Below are 19592 nucleotides of genomic sequence, written 5' to 3' on the forward strand. Positions count from 1 at the left end.
GTTGATGTAAATTTTTATAAATTATAATAAACTATGTTAAATTTATAAATATTTATTAATGCAATTTGAAAGAAAATAAATTAACACACAAAAGCTGTTTTATTGAAGATAAAAACAAAACACATTCAAAAAATTTACCAACAAATATATACCTTTATCCTATGGAGACTAAGACTTTAGAATGCTTAAAAATTTTTCATAATTGAGTTCTAGGATTTAAATCAGCAAATGTATTCTAAAGATAAAAGTCCAATTGGTTCAAAAATAATAAATAAATAAACTTTAGACTTCTGAAAAGAATATATTTTTGTTAAATACTTGTTGTTCCGATATGAATATGAGTGTAACTTTTGCCTGAAGTGTCTGTAACTTATGATAGGTAATTTAGCTTTGCTTGTGTAGATGCATGAAGTTATATGCCATTATCTCATCTCACGTAGATATATTTTGTATTGTTTTGTTGTGTTTGATGTTTTATCTGTATATAGTATTATTTAATCTGCTGGATAGTGATATTAAGCCCAGACAGAACCAGACTGGACTTAAGAGAAGGCATTTTCTGAAGAGATTTGTTACATTTGATTTGTTTTGATGCATGTCACATGAAATCTGAAGTGGTGTTGTTCTCCAGTATTGTATTGTTTTGTAGAAATGTAATGAGTGTCTGATGTATTTTGTATAAATATAGTGTATGTAATGAGTGTGGGATGCNAAACCACAAGAATTTATCAGTTTACTTTAATTCATCATATGCATTGAATTAATGTGTGATTAAGAAAATAAATATGTATAGAAAATATTATGTTTTACTATTTAATAACTTCCAATAATTTCTTATAAGCAATGAACAAATAACTGAAACTAGGATTAATTTTTAACTCTCAGCACCATCCTTGCACTTCCAGCAAACACATTTATTAATAACATATTTATTGTTTTTGGAATATTTCATAAGCAGGTTTCACTCTCTAGCTTCAATTTGATGTTTGAAATACAGAATAACAGTCCAATTTCCAACCTTATCAAATTGAAGCTGGAGTATGAAACCTGACACAGGCTTATGAAATATGCCAAAAACATTTGTGTCATTAATAAATGTGTTTGCTGGAAGTACAAGGATAGTGCTGAGAGTTAAAGGCTTGTAATTTCTTATTAGTCAGAAAGAAAACTTGGTATAAAAAAGTATTTTGAAAACTTTATAATAAATAATCTTTTTTTTGATATTTCTTGTAATTGCTATATATCAAACAATGATCAGATAAGTTTTATTGATAACAATATTGAACTAATGTCTGAGCTCAATACGATTTAATGCACTGGAACTTTTTGATCTTGATATAATGGAAATGACATTAATATACATTATAAATTAGCATTTGTATATTCTGTTTAATTGATGCACTTTTGAGCACTGAATTTGGGTAATGCAAATGTTTTTTGCCTAGTTAATGGGCCAAAAATATTTTTATTATTCAAATTTCACTACTGTTAAGGTGCATTAATTAAGCTTAGTAACCATAGTGGTTATATCACTCTTATTTGTATATTCCTCTTAAAGTATCTAGAAAATATCTGTTTGATTGATCAATATTCCAAGATGTATCATCTATAACTGCTCAGCAATATAATGTAATATAATACAGTTGACAATGGCTAGTTAAGCTAGCTGAAAACATTTGTTTATCCAAAATTAAATGCTGGATTATAAAGTTTTCTTCTTGTTTTTATGCCTATACTTAAAAAATAAACTTAGATTATTATTGGATCTTTTATTCTAAATTATTAAATGCTCTCTTCTAAAATTAATTTTTTTTAATTTCAGTATAAACAATTTAATAAAAAAAACTTTTTTTCTTTTAAGAAAAAGCTAAATTTCCAAAATTTCTCCAATTACTTTTACATTCTTATTTTTTAAGAAAACAAATATAATTCAACTTTTTAAAGATTACTTTTAGGCTAGAATATTGACTTTAAACTCAAGAGTTGTACAGTGGTACCTCAGGATACGAAATTAATCCGTTCCGAAACTGATATCGTATCATGAAAATGTCGTAAGGTGGATCATCTTTTCCCATACGATTACATGTAAAACCANAAACTTTGATAAAGTATATGAAATTTCTTCCAATATTATTCAAGTTACAAAATAAAGAAGATTGTATTTCACATGAAACAATGTATATGTGCACATGCACACATACATATATTATAATCTTAAGAAAAATCCAAAAACCCTTAATATCCAGCATTTAAGTTTTTTGAAAAACAAATGTAGCAAGATAATGCAGTCCTTTGGGACAATGCTGTTGTAGTTAGGAGAATTTACAACACAGGCCTAGCCAAATTTTCAAAAATGCTGCAGATATACAAGGTGTCTGAAAAGTTACTGTGCAGTGAGAAATTATAGTTAAATTAAAGTTATATGCACTACCATAGGTATAACTTTAATGTCATTACAAATTTCTCACTGCACAGTAACTTTTTTGACACCCTGTACAGTAACTTTTTTGATTATTTTTTAACATTATAAATCATTTTTAACATTATTTTGTATTCTTATTTAGTATTATATAAAAAATGAATGTAAATAAGGGAAAATTATTTACACTGCATCAGAACCAACTTTATTACAGTTGTTTTCTTAATCACACATTCATTCAACACATATGATGAATTAAAGTAAACTGATAAATTTTTGTGGTTTCCAAATAAACATTTTATCATCATGACAATTAAATAGCTTAACAAAAATACATTCTAAATTAATCTAAAATTATATAGACTGATGAGATGCAAGTCTGTGATCCAACTACCAATATTCAGTGACCATTAGGTCATTAGTGACAATTAGAAAAATAGATCAACACTGTTAGCCTATTTTTTTTTCATATTTAAAATTTTTATTATGTTAGGATTTCAACTATGTAGATTTGTATACTCAAACTATTTTTTTTAATTAATCAATGTATTGTTCAAAGCTGGAATTTTTCCTAACAATAATCAATTGTACATCTTTACATCTTCCAGCAATACTTTATTAAAAACAAATGTTATTGTTTATGTAACTTTATATATTTACATATCTAATTATTTTTATTTAATCATTTATTTTATTTTTTATTTAATTTGATGCATTAGATTATTCAATTTTTTAAAAAGTTGTCTTTTTTTTATTTAAAAAAACTTGTTTAAAAGTTGGAACATTCCAATTTTGGAACACTGAATAAATCGTTCAATTCAAATGTGTAGAACCTGAAGCAAGTCCATAAACTAAGGCACTGAAAATGTTTGTTTTTAATAAAGTATTGCTGGAAGACATAAGGTGCGAGATTTCTTTTTAATTAGAAATTTATTCCAAATTATTTATTTAATAAAAAAACAAAAGTAATAATAAATAATCATTAATAATTGCATCATAAGAGTTTCAGACCTGAAAATATAATCTGTCATTTTCACTTCATATCATTTAATGTTTGCTTGGGAAATTGTCATTCAGATAAATAATTTTGCAATGCTTAAGTATTTTATTGTACCAAAAAAGGTTCCTCTTTTGCAATTTTCTGAGAGAATAAAGAGGAAGAAAAATGATAATGATTTTCTGCCATTGGATCCAGCTGCATGGGATATTTTTGTTGAATTATATTTCTGCCATTGGTATCAGCTTTGAGGTTTTCTTCATTAAAAAAAAAATACAAATTTCTTTCTATCTTCCTCATGCGTGGTTGTCATCATGTTTAAGTAGAAAAAGCAACTTCTCAAGGTTATCCAAAAACACTCTTGAATCAGGTTTCTATTGGCCTCATCATCTGCTCAGCTTGAATTTAGGAATGTGTTTTATAAAGTGCTTAATTAATACAATGCTTGAAAATAGAAATGTCCCATTTGATTAGTGTTTGTTTTGTTTGTTCATGATCATTCGTGTAAGTTACCTTTAACTGCAAAGCAATTTCAAGAATAATGAATTACTTGTATTTAATTAGGTTTCCATTACTGATTTTGTAGACTTTAAAGGATTAAAAGCTATTGGCTTTCTTCAGTAACACATCACACAAGGTGCAATTGTTGATATAGTTTTTATTGAAGGAGATGCATTTCGGGTCTTAATGACTCCTCTTCAGTCCTTAAACTTTACAAAGGGAGATAGATCAGGATTACATTATACAGAATAATACATATAATATTTTAACAAAATTTTTTATATAAAATTACTTACATGGTTGATTGTTGATTACAATTGACATTTAAGAGTATATTGGGTAATTGACTGAATAGGTAATTTACCAGGGTTACCAACTTTCTTGTACAAAAAAGGACATCACACAGACATTGAACAATGAAGGATATTTATAACATAATTAGTTATAAATATTTGTTGACTAATCACAAATTATAAAACATTAAACAGACAATAAATAGAGTTTAATAGTCAAAGTTAGAATTATTATGGTTGCTGCAGATTTCTGAACATCTTTAAGTACATGGTTGCACTTGCCAAATGCAGTTTTAGCTATTTAGTTATTGTACCAACATGGGGAGGATAGGGTATAGGGGCCATCTGGAGGAGGTGGAGAGAGATGGAATCACATATACATATACACATATATTACTGTTAGGGAGGAGGGGTTTCCAGATATCACTAACAGTTATAAAATGAACTTAAACAATGGTCTAAGTTTTTATTTTAGTAATCTCCAGATATTCAAATAATTTCGTTTTTATATTTTTTTCTATCCTGAGTATTTTGAGATTACACAGATCTGCAAAAAAATTTTTTTCCAGCTGCATGGAATATTTTTATTATATGTTTTAAAGATCGGAGATTCTAAAAATGTCTTCCATAACATCCCATCACGTTTTTTGCAAAATAAAAAGAAATTTTTGATAAAAGCTCTTATTTATACAATGAACTAAATATATTATATTTTCTTACAACTAATCAAAAAATTGTTTCTGATATTTATACACAATTTTAGGTCTACTCTTTTTTCTTATGGCACCTTTTCTTCTCTTTGATGCTTCTCCAAACTCGTTTCCGATTTCCTTCTCTGGTTTCTTGATTGAGCATCCAACAGTAGTCAGCTAACGTATTGACATCCCATTTTCCTTGGTAACATCTCTCGATATCACAGACATTCTGGTGAAATCTTTCACCCTGTTCTTCACTGTAGGCTCCCAAGTTTTCGGGAAAGTAGTCAATATGGGAATGTAAGAAATGAACTTTAAAGCTCATATTGCATCCTTGAGCTTCATATACTGCCAGCATGTGTTGTACAAAGGATTTGTAGTCAGGTTCCGTAGTATTCCCCAAAAACTTTTGCACTACATTCTTGAAAGAGTTCCATGCTTCTTTTTCCTTTTCTCCCATTGTTTTCAAAAAGAGGGGATCAGAAAAGTTTTCTTATGTCGGGGCCAGTGAAAACTCCCTCTTTTAACTTGGCTTCAGACAGTTTTGGGAACTTGAAACAAAGATATCTGAAACAATCCCCCATCTCGGCAGTGATTTGACAAACTGCTTTATGAGCCCCAATTTAATATGAAGAGATGGTAATAACACTTTTTCTGGGAGAACCAATGTATTCTTTGTTGTCTTTTCACTGTGTATTCACCACAAACATAACAGAAGCTGTCTGCGAGCCATATTCCAGAAATAAAAATACAAGCACAGTAGCGTTCGAATGCTGGATATAAACTGAATGTGGCATTAGATGGCCAGCGAGATACTGAACTTATTCAGCTTGTTGAAACATGATCTAATCCAACAGCAGACTGTTTATATTTATTCCTAGTATCCAGATAACATGTCGAAACATGCTCAACCTCACCAGTAACATTACTCACTATCAACTTTTAACCTGTTTCTACACAATCATGCAGCCTTCCTCCTAATGCTAAAACTACTTAACCCATCTCCCCCTACCACTACTCTCTTCAATCATTAACATTTTTTTGTTTTTTTTTTTATTTATTGCCAATTCCTGTTATAATTGATAGAATAAATGTGAGAAGTCTTTGTTTTAAGGCCATTTTTTAAATAATAAAAAAAAAAAAATACAAAATTTGAAGTTAACTAGGAATTTTACGCTGAATACAAACAAAAACTTGAGCATAGCAAAAAAAAAAAAATTGACGAGATGGAATTTTTTGGTGTTTTTTTTTTTTCATTTTTACCAAGTTGAAATCTCGCAACTTTCACTATTGCAATGTATGGCTATACATTGCAATAGTAAAGGTTGCGCGATTTCACTCAATAACACAGTTCTGCAAGTAAAAACCTGCATAGGATTTTTATACATTTTCTTATAGATGGCAGAATTAGTGTAATTAAATTTAATAGCATGTGAAAGTTCTTTTAGTATGACTTTTAGGGTTCTTCCAGTTTCACCTATGTATTGGTAATTTGGTTGGCAACTACAGGATATTCTATTTATATATAATGTTATTTTGTTGCATTATATCCATATTTTGGATAATAGTTTCTTTAGTTATTAGTAACTTTTTATTATTATTAGTAAATACAGAGACTAGAGTTATATTATGTGGTTTTAATAGTTTTTTTTATTTTTTCAAAAATTGTGTAGATGTAAGTAAGTTTTTTTTATAAGTCATTTGAGTTGGTATTATATTTTTTTGGGTTGTGGTAGGGTTGGTGTTGGTAAGCCAGTTTTTAACTATCTTATTTAGATAGTCATTTAGTTAAAAGATTTTATAAATGTGTGCTATTTCTTTAGTTTGTTCAAGGTAATTGCTCATACAGGTTTTAATTTTGATGATATACATGTTAAAAATATTTTTCTTGATATACATAGGTGTACTGGAATGATAGTTAATGACTTTCCTTACATTACATGGCTTAATATATTTTTTAACACTTAAGCTGTTATGAGGCCTTTGGACTGATGTCTAAAAATGGTAAATTGAATTATGAATTATGTTTACAAATTTATACTTTGATATAATGCAACAGTTCATAAAATTGATTTACAAAGAATTACTTTATTCACTAAACATAGCCAATGAGAAGTCTATCAGAAATATTAGTCATATTCAAATTCATAAGGTGATTTAAAGCTTCTCTCAGTTTAAGTATACAAATACTCTATTGATATGCTGCTAACTTCTCAGCCTTAATCAAATTTTTTTAATATATAATTTTGGAAAGATGAAATTTAAGTAATATTGTCAAATCTGTCAACAATGGAACCCCAAGGAACCAAACAACTCTTCTGTAATAGACAAGTTTCCACTATATACAGGTTACTTACTTCATTAATGTGATTAATAAATTTCTCAATGTTACTGTATATATCAAAAAGTTGGAAATAGAAGGAGTATAATTTTAGATAATTTTAGATAATTAGGAGTATAATTTTTATAATAGAAGGAGTATATTGAAGTCAGAAATAGAAGAAGTATAATTTTTACTTGTTTTTTAACTAAAAATTTTTTATTTTCAGTGTGTTAATATTATCACCGATCCCATTGGTTTTAATAATTGAATTTATATGTATATATCAAAAGTACATTAATCAAATACAGTGTTACCTCGGTACTCGACCAAACAATCACCACCCGCTAGAACAAATTTTCAGTTAATAACAAATATTTTTATTTTAACTGTAATTTTTTCATTCATCCGTAAAAAATTCTCTAAGATAAAAATGAGTAACCAATTTAAAAATAAAATAAAACAACCTTACAGATGCCTATCTTCATCAGACAAAATTATACTCAATTCAGTTTGTTTTATTCATAAGTGGAAAAAAACAAACAGCATGCAGAACACAATCATCAGCATGTTTTACAACCATTTCAAATGGATGAAGTGTTTCAATAATGTGTGTCTGTGACACACTAAGATTTGTTGCAAATTCATGAGTTGTTATTTGTCAATCTTCAACAATTTCTTCCTGCAATTTCTCTTCAACAGCTTTTGGGAGCCCATAGGTTTTATATCCTTCAGTTCAAAGTTTCCTGAATGAAATTTTCAAAACCACATCTTACACATTTGGAGTTTAGAAGCATCTTCCCCATACACGGTATGAATATTTTTTACTGTTTGTATAGCATGATATCCTTTATGAAATTTAAAAGTATGCATAATATGCCAATGTGCATTTTATCTGCGACATTTCAACTTGATTTTATTCAAACTAAATGTGATGTAAAAAATTTTTAAATAAGTTTCAAAACAAAGAATACAATCTCACATCAGGAATATATTAAATTTCACAACTTCTAATTACATCACATATTTATGTTAAGTAAAAACAGCTGTTAATAAAAATACAGAAAAACATTCCATTTAAATTCCAATAAAATTACTGTAATATTAGTCTTATGTATAAATAAAGTATTTTGCTATTCTGTATTGAGTATGTGTATTTTTTTACTTTTTTTACGATTTATACATGCTAGGCTTGTAAACTTCTTGTTAAATTTGTGTTAAATCAGATAAAGTTACCTATTTTTCCATTATAGAGCCCAATTTTCCTTTCTGTTTCTGCATTAGACAGGTTCTGCTATACACAGGTTAATTTATATTAATTTTTGCAAAAAGTTCAAGAGACCAAAGAAATTTTCTGTTAATGATGGTTTTCACTATATACAGGTTTGACTGTACTGTAAGCAAATAATCTACATATTACTATAAAAAAAAGACATAAAATAAAAATAATAATAATTCTTAAAAAAACATTTCATGTAAAGCTAAATTAAATTACTAGATTAACCAGTAAGTATATAACATACCTAAAAATAATCTACATTAAAAGTAATAACATAACATATAATTTGCATAAAACCTTAAAGTTATTATGACAAATCTGCAATTAAAAAACACTTTACATGTAATTTTTTACCAAATGACTTTAAATCATCAGTTACACAACCACACAAATAAAAGCTGAATCATTCACATACATATCTTATAAATGAAGTTACCAAACATCCAAATTTCCTAAAATTCATTTAAAAGTGTTCAATGAAGCTAAAATATTTATAGATTCCTCAAATAATTTTGAGTATTCTAAAACTTTATAACATTTATTACACAATAAAAAGTTTGTAATATTTGAAGTAGGAGAGAAAATGACTGATTTCAATTGAACTACAGTACAGTATTCACTTTTGTTAGTGTGAGTAGCAGGGGGCCACTGGGTTAAAGCCTAATGACCACTTAATCTGCACGGGTCGGAAAGACCCGCTCTCGGTTGTCGGATGGCAATAGGAGGGCTAAAAATATGAGTGGGGAGGAGTCGGAAGTCATAATCAGGTGTCCAAAAGACTACACGGGTTTAAATTAACGAACACATTTAATAAACAACTATGAAAATTTACACAAAGATATTAAATACAACATATGCGAATCAAGATATAAATAGGTATTCTAAAATCTATTCTAACCTAAAGCTAAAATCTGAGAGAGAGCTCACGTTAGAGAGAGATAAATTATAATGGCAAGGGTTTACCTTGAAGGCAACGTTCTCCAGTTATAGGGCGTTGATAAAACACTCTGTGATTATTGTCTTCTAATCCGAGGTGTCCTTTGAAGGCTATGTGGAGCGATGTCCTGTTACGGTGTATGCTCCGTCGCTCCCAATATGTAGAGTTCTTCCTTGACGAAGTTCTTCGGAGGTTTGCAGAGGGGTTTCTTCGGCTTAAGCGCCCTGGCTCAGCCCAGAGTAGAAAATCCGACCCCTTTATATACCCGATCAGCGTGGGAAAAATCTGAGAATTGTTGATGTCTTTTGACAGTTCTCCCTGATTTATGACAGTCTCCTGCGCCGTAGAGAAATTCATACCTTATTTGGTCATTTATTGTCCGGTCGCTCGGACGTATGGGGGTCACGTGACATCGTGCTCCCTCGTCGATGACCTTCGGACGATGAAAGTCATCCTCACTAACTACGCAGTTAGTGTGAAAATAAAAAACATCGTTCGTAGTCTCACATTAGTAATGATGATGCAAAGTAGAAATTCATATTCTACGCTATTAAAGTGTGTTTAATTTAATTTTTATGCCTATAATATTGAAAGATATACTAATGAAAACACTGAAGTATTTTATTTAAAAAGAATTTTAATAAAAATTATTCTTGATATGAAAGAAGTGTTAAGATTTCAGGAATATTTTTGTTTTAAGTTTTTCTTTAAAATGTACAAAATTATAACTGGTAGAATGCATAAATTATATATCACAGTATCTACAATTACCTAAATCTTTACTTGAAGCCTGACTTTCACTTGTTAATGACAATGATAAATCTACTAGAGCAAATTAATAATTTCCAAAGTATTCCAAGATGAAAGACATTTATTTAATAGTAATTTATTTTATTAATAACTTTACATCTAGAAATATATATCACTATTATATTTATTATTAACAATATTTTTTGACAAGAGGTTAATAGTTATACAGTCGAACCCCCTATAACACAGTAGATACATTCCGGTTTTTATGAATCCATTTTCTATGAGTCCAGCCAATCACAGCCATGCACGTATGCAGTTTACGGACTACAGCTGTTTAAAAGGTTTCTTCATAAAATTAATCGATTCTAGACTAATTCGAACATTTCCAAAATACGTATAATTTTTTGGTAATAATCCATATAAACTATGCTACAAACAAAAAATTGTAGGATTACTTACCGAGTGTGCACCATTCGATGACGCCATTGCTTAAGCTTGTTTTCGTTGTGGAGCTTGTCATCGAATGGCGCTCGCATGCTTCCTGATAAATTATTTTTTTTTGCAAAAAATTTGCTGAACTTTGGAGACATCATTAATATAAATAAAATTTTTATGGACGTTAAATAATAAATGGTTTTTAGTAGGTCCGCTGCTCGTTTAAACTCAACGGTTGTACAATATCCGCTATTGGTCTAGATTCGACCAATCCTGTCGTGACACGAGTCGGCAATGACGTTTTACTGAATTATATGAGTTTTTTTAGCATGTTCGTACAAATACTGTTGCAATTTTTTCGCCGTGATATAGGAATCCGAACTATAGGAACCAATGTTATGGGGGGGGTTGACTGTAATAGAATTTACCATTTCATGAAAAAACAAAAGAATTTTGATAAGTTATTAATACTTTTTATCATAATAAGAGAACATTATTTGTCATTGACAAATCTATTTATTTAAGAAGACAAACATTTTAAAATAAAACCATTATTATTAAATTATTGTTAGGATTATACATATATAAACATCTCTAAGTCCTATAAAGCCAAACGATTGCTGGATCAGATGAGGTCTCAGTAGCATAACTGGCAACACATTTACAAGGCAAGCAGCAGTTACAGGTGTGAGTCTCACTCTGAGCAGATTCTTTTCTTCCAGAATTTTCTAATTTATTTAATAAATATTAATTTAATTATAATTATTAAATTTAATATGAGATGGTGCCTAACACCTACCTGTAGGCCAAATTATTCAGTATTTAATTATTAATAGCAGCAGTAATACAGTCCAATTTAATTTGCCAATCATTTGGTTTTAATATTGTTAAGATTATACTATATGAATATAGAACTTAAATTCTAAAACTTTGATAAAGTATATGAAATTTCTTCCAATATTATTCAAGTTACAAAATAAAGAAGATTGTATTTCACATGAAACAATGTATATGTGCACATGCACACATACATATATTATAATCTTAAGAAAAATCCAAAAACCCTTAATATCCAGCATTTAAGTTTTTTGAAAAACAAATGTAGCAAGATAATGCAGTCCTTTGGGACAATGCTGTTGTAGTTAGGAGAATTTACAACACAGGCCTAGCCAAATTTTCAAAAATGCTGCAGATATACAAGGTGTCTGAAAAGTTACTGTGCAGTGAGAAATTATAGTTAAATTAAAGTTATATGCACTACCATAGGTATAACTTTAATGTCATTACAAATTTCTCACTGCACAGTAACTTTTTTGACACCCTGTACAGTAACTTTTTTGATTATTTTTTAACATTATAAATCATTTTTAACATTATTTTGTATTCTTATTTAGTATTATATAAAAAATGAATGTAAATAAGGGAAAATTATTTACACTGCATCAGAACCAACTTTATTACAGTTGTTTTCTTAATCACACATTCATTCAACACATATGATGAATTAAAGTAAACTGATAAATTTTTGTGGTTTCCAAATAAACATTTTATCATCATGACAATTAAATAGCTTAACAAAAATACATTCTAAATTAATCTAAAATTATATAGTATTTTTTATAACAATTTACTTGAAAATTAAATATATTGTTAAAATTCATTTTTTTTTATAAATGTGTTAATATTTCTAATAATGGTAATAATTCTCCAAATGTTTTTGAGGCTAATATTCATAAAAAGTAAAATACTGTAGTGCTTTTTTAAATTTCACTGTTACCAAGTTATTGATATTGCACTAGTAAAATTAAATCAGTTCTAGATATTCAAATTAAGCATCAAAATATCACTAAAATTTAGAGAACTCATATCTTTTTTTTTTCATTTCTATGAATATAAGCAAATATTTTAATTTTTCAACACTTAATACAGTGCAGTGCTATTCAAAATGTCATCCATGTGCCAGTGCATGGTCCATGAACAATTTAATACTGGGCCACAATGAGGAGATTTCACTTAAAATTTTATTATTTTATATATTACATTAATAAAAATTATTCAAAAATGTCTTGAAAAGGCTTTTAAAAGCATGTTATTTAATTACTTTTATCTATCTTTATTATTTAAACATTTATTATCAGGGATAGACTGGTGATTTAAATTGGTCCAGGAAATAACTCTAACTAACAAACAAACTCATTTTTTCAAAATGATTAGAATCAAATTTTATTTTTGTATTTTTCTTTCTAATTCAGTCTAAAAATTTAAAAAAAAGGAAGGGGGAAAAAAATATCTGGTCCATAAACACGAAGTTTGATAAGCACTGATATAGTATTTTTGCTTTGCATAGTTATTATAATAGCATACAATCATTAATAAAAATTTGATTGTGAAATAGACTACATATTAAAAGAAACAGAGAATCCATGAAAGAGTAGAATATCACAAATTATAAGAGAAAGTTTATGTCTTAAGTAAAAAATTGGTTTTATAATTATATTAAATCATTTTGTTATGAATTGTTTTGATTTCATTATACTTTTTCATTTAAAAAAAATCAAAAAATAATTTAAAATCAAGATCATTTTGCCTTTTGTTTATTTTTCATTAATTAAACATAGCTGATGATGTGACAAGAATTTGAGAAGTAAACAGAACTAATTAGATTTTAATTTAGCACTCCAATAAAGTGAAAACTCACTAATTACAGAAAATAATTTTATGAATTTAAAATATATATAAAATGCTACTTTTTTTGTTAATAGAGGAAAAGATAATCAAGAAACTAATGCAAATAATTTTAATAATTAAATTATATTTTAAAAATATCATTTGCTTAAGATATTCATTGTCTGAAAAGTGATGCAATAAAAACAACTTTCCTATAAATTAGATATTTGTAATATCATAAATATATATTTATTTAGTTTAATTTATCACAAATAATTATGATAATTTAATGGTAATAAAAAAATTTTATGCATTTACCAGAATTATTATTTAATTAAATAGTGACGATTCCAAAGAATAACCTTAAAAAAATTATAAGTTAAAGAAGGTGAAATGGAAAAAACATCGTTATCTTCTTTCAGTGAGAGCATTTTGTTTTTATTGAAAAAGTTAGGTTGTTAGGTACAGTACATCAACTAAATAGATCAAAAAGGTAATTTTAGGATATACACAGTGTTTAGTGTTACTGGATTATAGATCAATAAAAAAAAAAAAAACCTTTCTTATTGAATTTCCATTCCATTAATCAATTTTCATTAAGAGTTCATTTAGTTGGCCTACAGTCTAGTTGATACAATATATCCTGCATATGTCAATATATTCCATGCATGAGGTCATTGATAAATGTACAGGATACATTTATCAATGACCTATCTCATGCATGAAATATATATTTTAATGTAAGTAATCTTTATATTTTAAAATATACATAATATTTTTTTATATTTGATAATATGTTATTTACTCTGTAAGAAAATTTAGTATAAAAAATGGTGTAGAATTTTTCTACTTAAGTATATTCAATGTGTAAAGCGAAACAATGACAAAGTCTTTAAAAATATACAGTAGAGCCTCGATTATCTGACCCCCGATTAACCGACATCTCGGTTAACCAACCGTCCTAGTCGGCAAATTTCAAATGTCCACTAGTGATGTGGCACTACAATATTTGGCTTGGCTACTTTAATATTATTTTTACGTGTTTTAGCTGGCAACACTCATTCGACCATGAAAGGGAGCCAGTATTTAAACGAGGCTTAATTTTCTAATTTTTAACGATACAATAGCGACGATTATTATTTTAAAAAATTTTTGTTAGGCTTAACATTGGTGAAAATTCAACGCAAAGTAGATTAATAGCGATATACTAATATACTAATTACATGGGATATAATAATATACTACACTAATAATGGATTTTTTCATACTTTTCGATTATCTGACTTTTCAATTATCCGACCAACCCCAGTCCCCAATTGAGTCAGATAATCGAGGCTCTACTGTAACAATAAAGCAGATTTTTATATCATAACAGATGTAATATAAAAATCTGCTTTATTGGTGTTCACTCCAATGACAGTTTTTTTCTCAAACACTTTCATGCAACTAAGCCCATCATCAGGAGACACACAAGTGAATCAATCAGCTTAGTAGCCAAGTCACCTACAGCAGATTTTTTTGTTATTGTTATATAATCAATGTATTAAAACTATTAATAAAGTCAGGTACAATATTGCAAGAATGATAATTAAAACAGTCAAAAAGTCAGAAAAAACAATGTTACATACAAATAAAAACTGAAGAAATTCCATCTAATGGATTTTCTTTAAATTTTTCAATTAAAACACAAAAAATATATTAAACATATTTTTATATTATGTAGCTGCTTATTGTATATCATTTTGTGTCTATTACACGAAAAAATATGTTTAAAATTCCTTTTAAATTGGAAAATTATAGTCTAACAATTTATGAACCTGCAAGTATTTTTTAATAATGAAATGCTATAAAATTTAAATCTTTTTTCATATTACAGAATGGTGAAAAACATATATATATATATAAAATCACAAATGAAATATATTTCCAAAGATATTCATGTATTTGTAAAATGTATGATTTAAAGATTTATTTTTTAGAGATTATTTTACTTATGAATATATTTTTTTAACGTAAGAGTTTATCTGAAAGTTTTTAATTTTTTATTTTTTAATAAAACATAATTTTAAAATAAAAATGCAAGCTAAAAGTAAGTCAATAAAAATTTATCATCTTCATTTATCAAAAAAAGCAATTAATGGCAGCTAAAAAGATTAAACTATTACATTAAGCCAAACAATAATTATTATAAACTAAATCAAACCATTTATAGATTTTATTAAGTCATAAATTTTTTCATTAATTCATTTTTCATTAACCAATATATCCAATATATACAATATATCCAAACAATGTCAAAAATACTTGATGAATTAATATGTAACTATAATTCAAAATTATTATTTTATATTGTAAATATTTTAGTAACTAGATAAAATGTACAAAATTGTATAGACTAACAGAATTAATTCTCTTTTTTCCTCAATAATGATATCTAGAAGAATTAAAATCTGAAAGCCATTTAAATGTTTTCCAAAAACAGATAACCCAATACTTTCAAAACTTTTACTTCATCACATAAAACAATTTTTTAATCTTTAATGAAGTAACAAAGGCAGCAGACTGCCACAATTGGGAGGACCTGGACACAAGTCAGATTTAAAGGGAATATATCAAGCCTCACCGTGGCTTGACAAAAATCCTGATGAGCATAAAAAAAAAGTCCCTCTTTGCAAAAAGAAAAACTTGTTAGAAACAGCAAAAAATTGGATTTTTATTTTATAAGGTCTCATGAAATTTTGAAAACAAGTAGTTTCAATATTGTATTGAAAAAATGGCCTTCCTTACACATACAAATTAAAATATAGGTAAGATTTACCAAAATATATCAGTCTCAAAATCACAAAAACAAATATTGAAATAATTTAATATTTTATCTGGTTTTTAATAGCATCTTCCAGATTTAACCTGATTAATCAGGACACAACCAAAAGTTTAATATTTTGTTTCTATTGCAAATATAAATATTTTAAATATTGGCTGGAAATATCAAGCTATTTATATCTTACCTTATTATAATTGCATTGTTTATTTATATTGACAAATCATTACCTAGAAAATTAAATGGAAAAAAAAAACAGGATAGACTTCTATTACCAAATGATTGAAATATTTTGCTAATAAATTTTTATATTTATTGTGAAAACTACTTTTAAAAAATACATCACACCATAGAATTATATTTCACTATTGATTTTATGTATGCACATATACCTTACTACAGATGATAAGATTCAAATTAATTTTGGATCTTAACATCAAATATCATTTTTGCAGTAAAGATAAACGTTTAAAATTCATTTCTTTGATTGATATTCATAATAATCGTAGGGAAATATAATAATACAATAGTACGTGCTACTAAGTTAAATGATCAATCAAATCAAAATTTCCTTTTTGAGAACCGGTCGATAACATCTGTAGCTCAAACCATATCAAACAAAACTCAAATTTTCAATAAGTACTTTCCATACTTGGCATATTCGTCTTTTAAACAGAAGTCCACTCTTTCCTCGTTGGTTTTAAGTTTGACGAAACGTGGAAACGTTCTAGATTTCCTGATATGATCCAAAACATCGTCAAGCACTTCTTGCCAACATGTCTGGTTGGAAGCCATTACATCATCTCTTTCTTCCCAAATCCACGTTGCCAGATCCTTAATATAGGTTTTCATTTTCGATTTTTTTTTTTTTTTTTATTACCTAAATATATTTATAGAAATATTTATATTTTTATTATTTTTGTGTTTTTTATGAAAAAAAATTCAATAAGAATCTCTTCTGTGGTTTGGTGGAAAAAAAAATTGATTTATCATCTTGCCATAATGACAAAATGGATTAACGTTGGTATTTATATTAGAATTGCTAACCCGATAACAATATGATCTATTGGATTAGCATATTGAATAGATGATAATGTTGAGTTAACAATACCAATTCAATAAATTATAATGTTTTTCAATTTAAATCGAATACAATAATTTTCTATTGTATTTGATCTGAAGTTAACGCACAAGATTAATACTATACATCTTCAATGTTGATGCTCTTATGAAATCCATGGGCGCAATTCCAGCATCTTCAGTCTGTTAACGAAAACAACAAAACGGTAGTAATTTTATTGGATGAGGACCAGTGACTTTTAAATATGGTAGCAATAAAAATCAAGCTTTAATTCTAGATCCCTAGTTCTCTACATTTTTCTTTCATACATAAGACAAGTCGGACAAAGTCGAACAAAGGGCAGGGAAGGCGAGGGGTTGAGCTTCAGTGGACGTTTTCCCTTTCTCTTTGTCCGACTTGTCTTAACCATTACATTAAATTTTACAAAACATTACAAAACATGAAATTTTATACAGTTTATTATACCTGTTTCAAAAATTCTTGTATATTTCGTTTCCACTTATGGTATCTATCATTCATAAAGTGATAAAGATTTTGTTGGACGTCGAAGAGAGGAGAGGAGGGGTTACGGAAACTTGAACAGACTGGAATGAGAGGAGGGCGGGCGAGTAAAAATTTAAAGAAAAATGCGGACATAATTTATGGACAGCCCCGTAGTGTTCGAGCATATCCTAACTCTATGTGAATTGATTATAGCAGCTCGTGTCTGTGAGGACGAGTAAAAGGTTCATGCAATGATTTGTCGAAATCTCACTGTTTACAGACAGAGATCACGAAATTCGCCGCAAAATTCAAATTTTTTTAACATTAAATTCAGTCGCTACATAACAGTAAAATTTTCTTGTTGTTGAGAGAGGATCTATTGTGACTCGTGCGGTTATTTATTGCGAGCGCTTTTTCGAGTTTTGCTTCGTTTGCAGCGATTATTTACGTAAGTTTAAACTACGATCTTTCTAGATTTAAGTACTTTTTAACTTTGATAAGCAAAATATCACAATTGGCGGCGGTGGTTTTCAATAATAATTGATCGGTTACCTTCAGAGGAATCGGTCCCTTTCAATGTCGGATTATTACAATTTTTTTATAAACTAATTTCTAAATAGCATTATTTCTTAATTAATGCAAGTTCTGTTTTCACAACATTGGCTGATATTCCTTTGCAGAACGGACAATTTCAAAGAATTGAAGGAGTGGCACACCTCGGGCCATGCTGAGCCCGAGGATGGAGCCTCGTCTTCGCCTCGTGTAATACGGGTGCTTCCGAAAGATGCGGAGGAGGAGTCGCATACACTCGACGTCAAACGGGTGGTCGTCATAACTTCAGATGACAGCGCCTCGTCTCTTGTCCATTATCTGGAGCGGCGATACCCCCGAAGTTCTGGAATGAACGGTGAACACACGGTCACTCGACAGAAAGGAGTCCAAAAAAAATGAGGGAAGAATCCGTCGAGCGTGAAAGACTTTGGTGGAAAAGGTTGTTTGTTTTTCTGCTGGTAACATAAACCCTTTTTTTGATGAGGCTTTCTTGCACGGATTTCTGCTTTCCACCTAATATGACACTCACCCGGCTACGACTTACGACCGGCTACAAGCGTTGTCCTGTTGCAAGATAATTGGCTCCAGGTGATTATTTTTTGTGTTAGAGGCAGCCTGGCGCCAATAATCTTGCAACATGACAACGCTCGTCCACACACCTAGCGTGCAACTGGAGATGCACTGCGAAACCTGAAGTTTGAACCGATTCCATGCCATCCTTATTCCCCCGATCTTGCGCCTTGCGATTTTTATTTTTTTCTTCTACTCAGGAGAGACCTCAAGGATAATCATTACACCTCGGACGATGAGGTGAAGGCAGCTGTCAAGTCCTTGATTCGAGAAAAGTCGGAAGAATTTTTCAGCGACGGAATGAAAAAACTTGTTACACGTTGGGAGAAACGTGTTAGCCTTAACGGTGACTATGTTGAAAAATAAATATATGATTTTGAAGCTTAAGAAATGTGCTTTAATGTACTTTTTGCCCGATATTGCTATTTGTTTTTGTTTGTGTTCTACAAGCATGTGTGCATTACTTTTCAGCCTACCCTCGTATATTGTTGATAATTACTCTTTGTTTACATATTTTGAATTGTAAGAACGAGTTCACTTTTATGATAGTTCTTCGTGAAACTATTGCTCACACAAGAAAGAATAAAGTAAATACAAAAAAGGATATAAGTTTAAAAATATCTCAATAAACACTCAGATATAGTTTAAAAATACATATAGTCTATTATATTCACTTAATTACTGCAACAACAACATAGTTCAAAATAGACGCGTCTTTTACTCATTACGTCATTACTGCGACAGGTAACACATAACGCTTGCGTGGAGTGGAGTATATTTTTTCCCGTG

The 19592-nt window shown here is 28.7% G+C and overlaps 1 protein-coding gene across 1 annotated transcript in view; it reads right to left on the reverse strand.

The window, feature by feature from the left end:
* LOC111635138 (SET and MYND domain-containing protein 4-like) overlaps positions 1 to 16973 on the reverse strand; it is a 69428-nt gene extending 52455 nt beyond the window's left edge. The window contains exon 1 of the mRNA XM_023379998.1: positions 16770 to 16973. Coding sequence (XP_023235766.1) covers positions 16770 to 16969 — 200 coding nt within the window. The 5' untranslated portion in view covers positions 16970 to 16973. The remainder of the gene's footprint in view (positions 1 to 16769) is intronic.
* Between the last annotated feature and the right edge of the window lie 2619 nt (positions 16974 to 19592).

This window comes from Centruroides sculpturatus, unplaced genomic scaffold (assembly GCF_000671375.1).
Source record: "Centruroides sculpturatus isolate CEXI.00-Female unplaced genomic scaffold, Cexi_2.0 scaffold688, whole genome shotgun sequence".
Taxonomy (NCBI): domain Eukaryota; kingdom Metazoa; phylum Arthropoda; class Arachnida; order Scorpiones; family Buthidae; genus Centruroides; species Centruroides sculpturatus.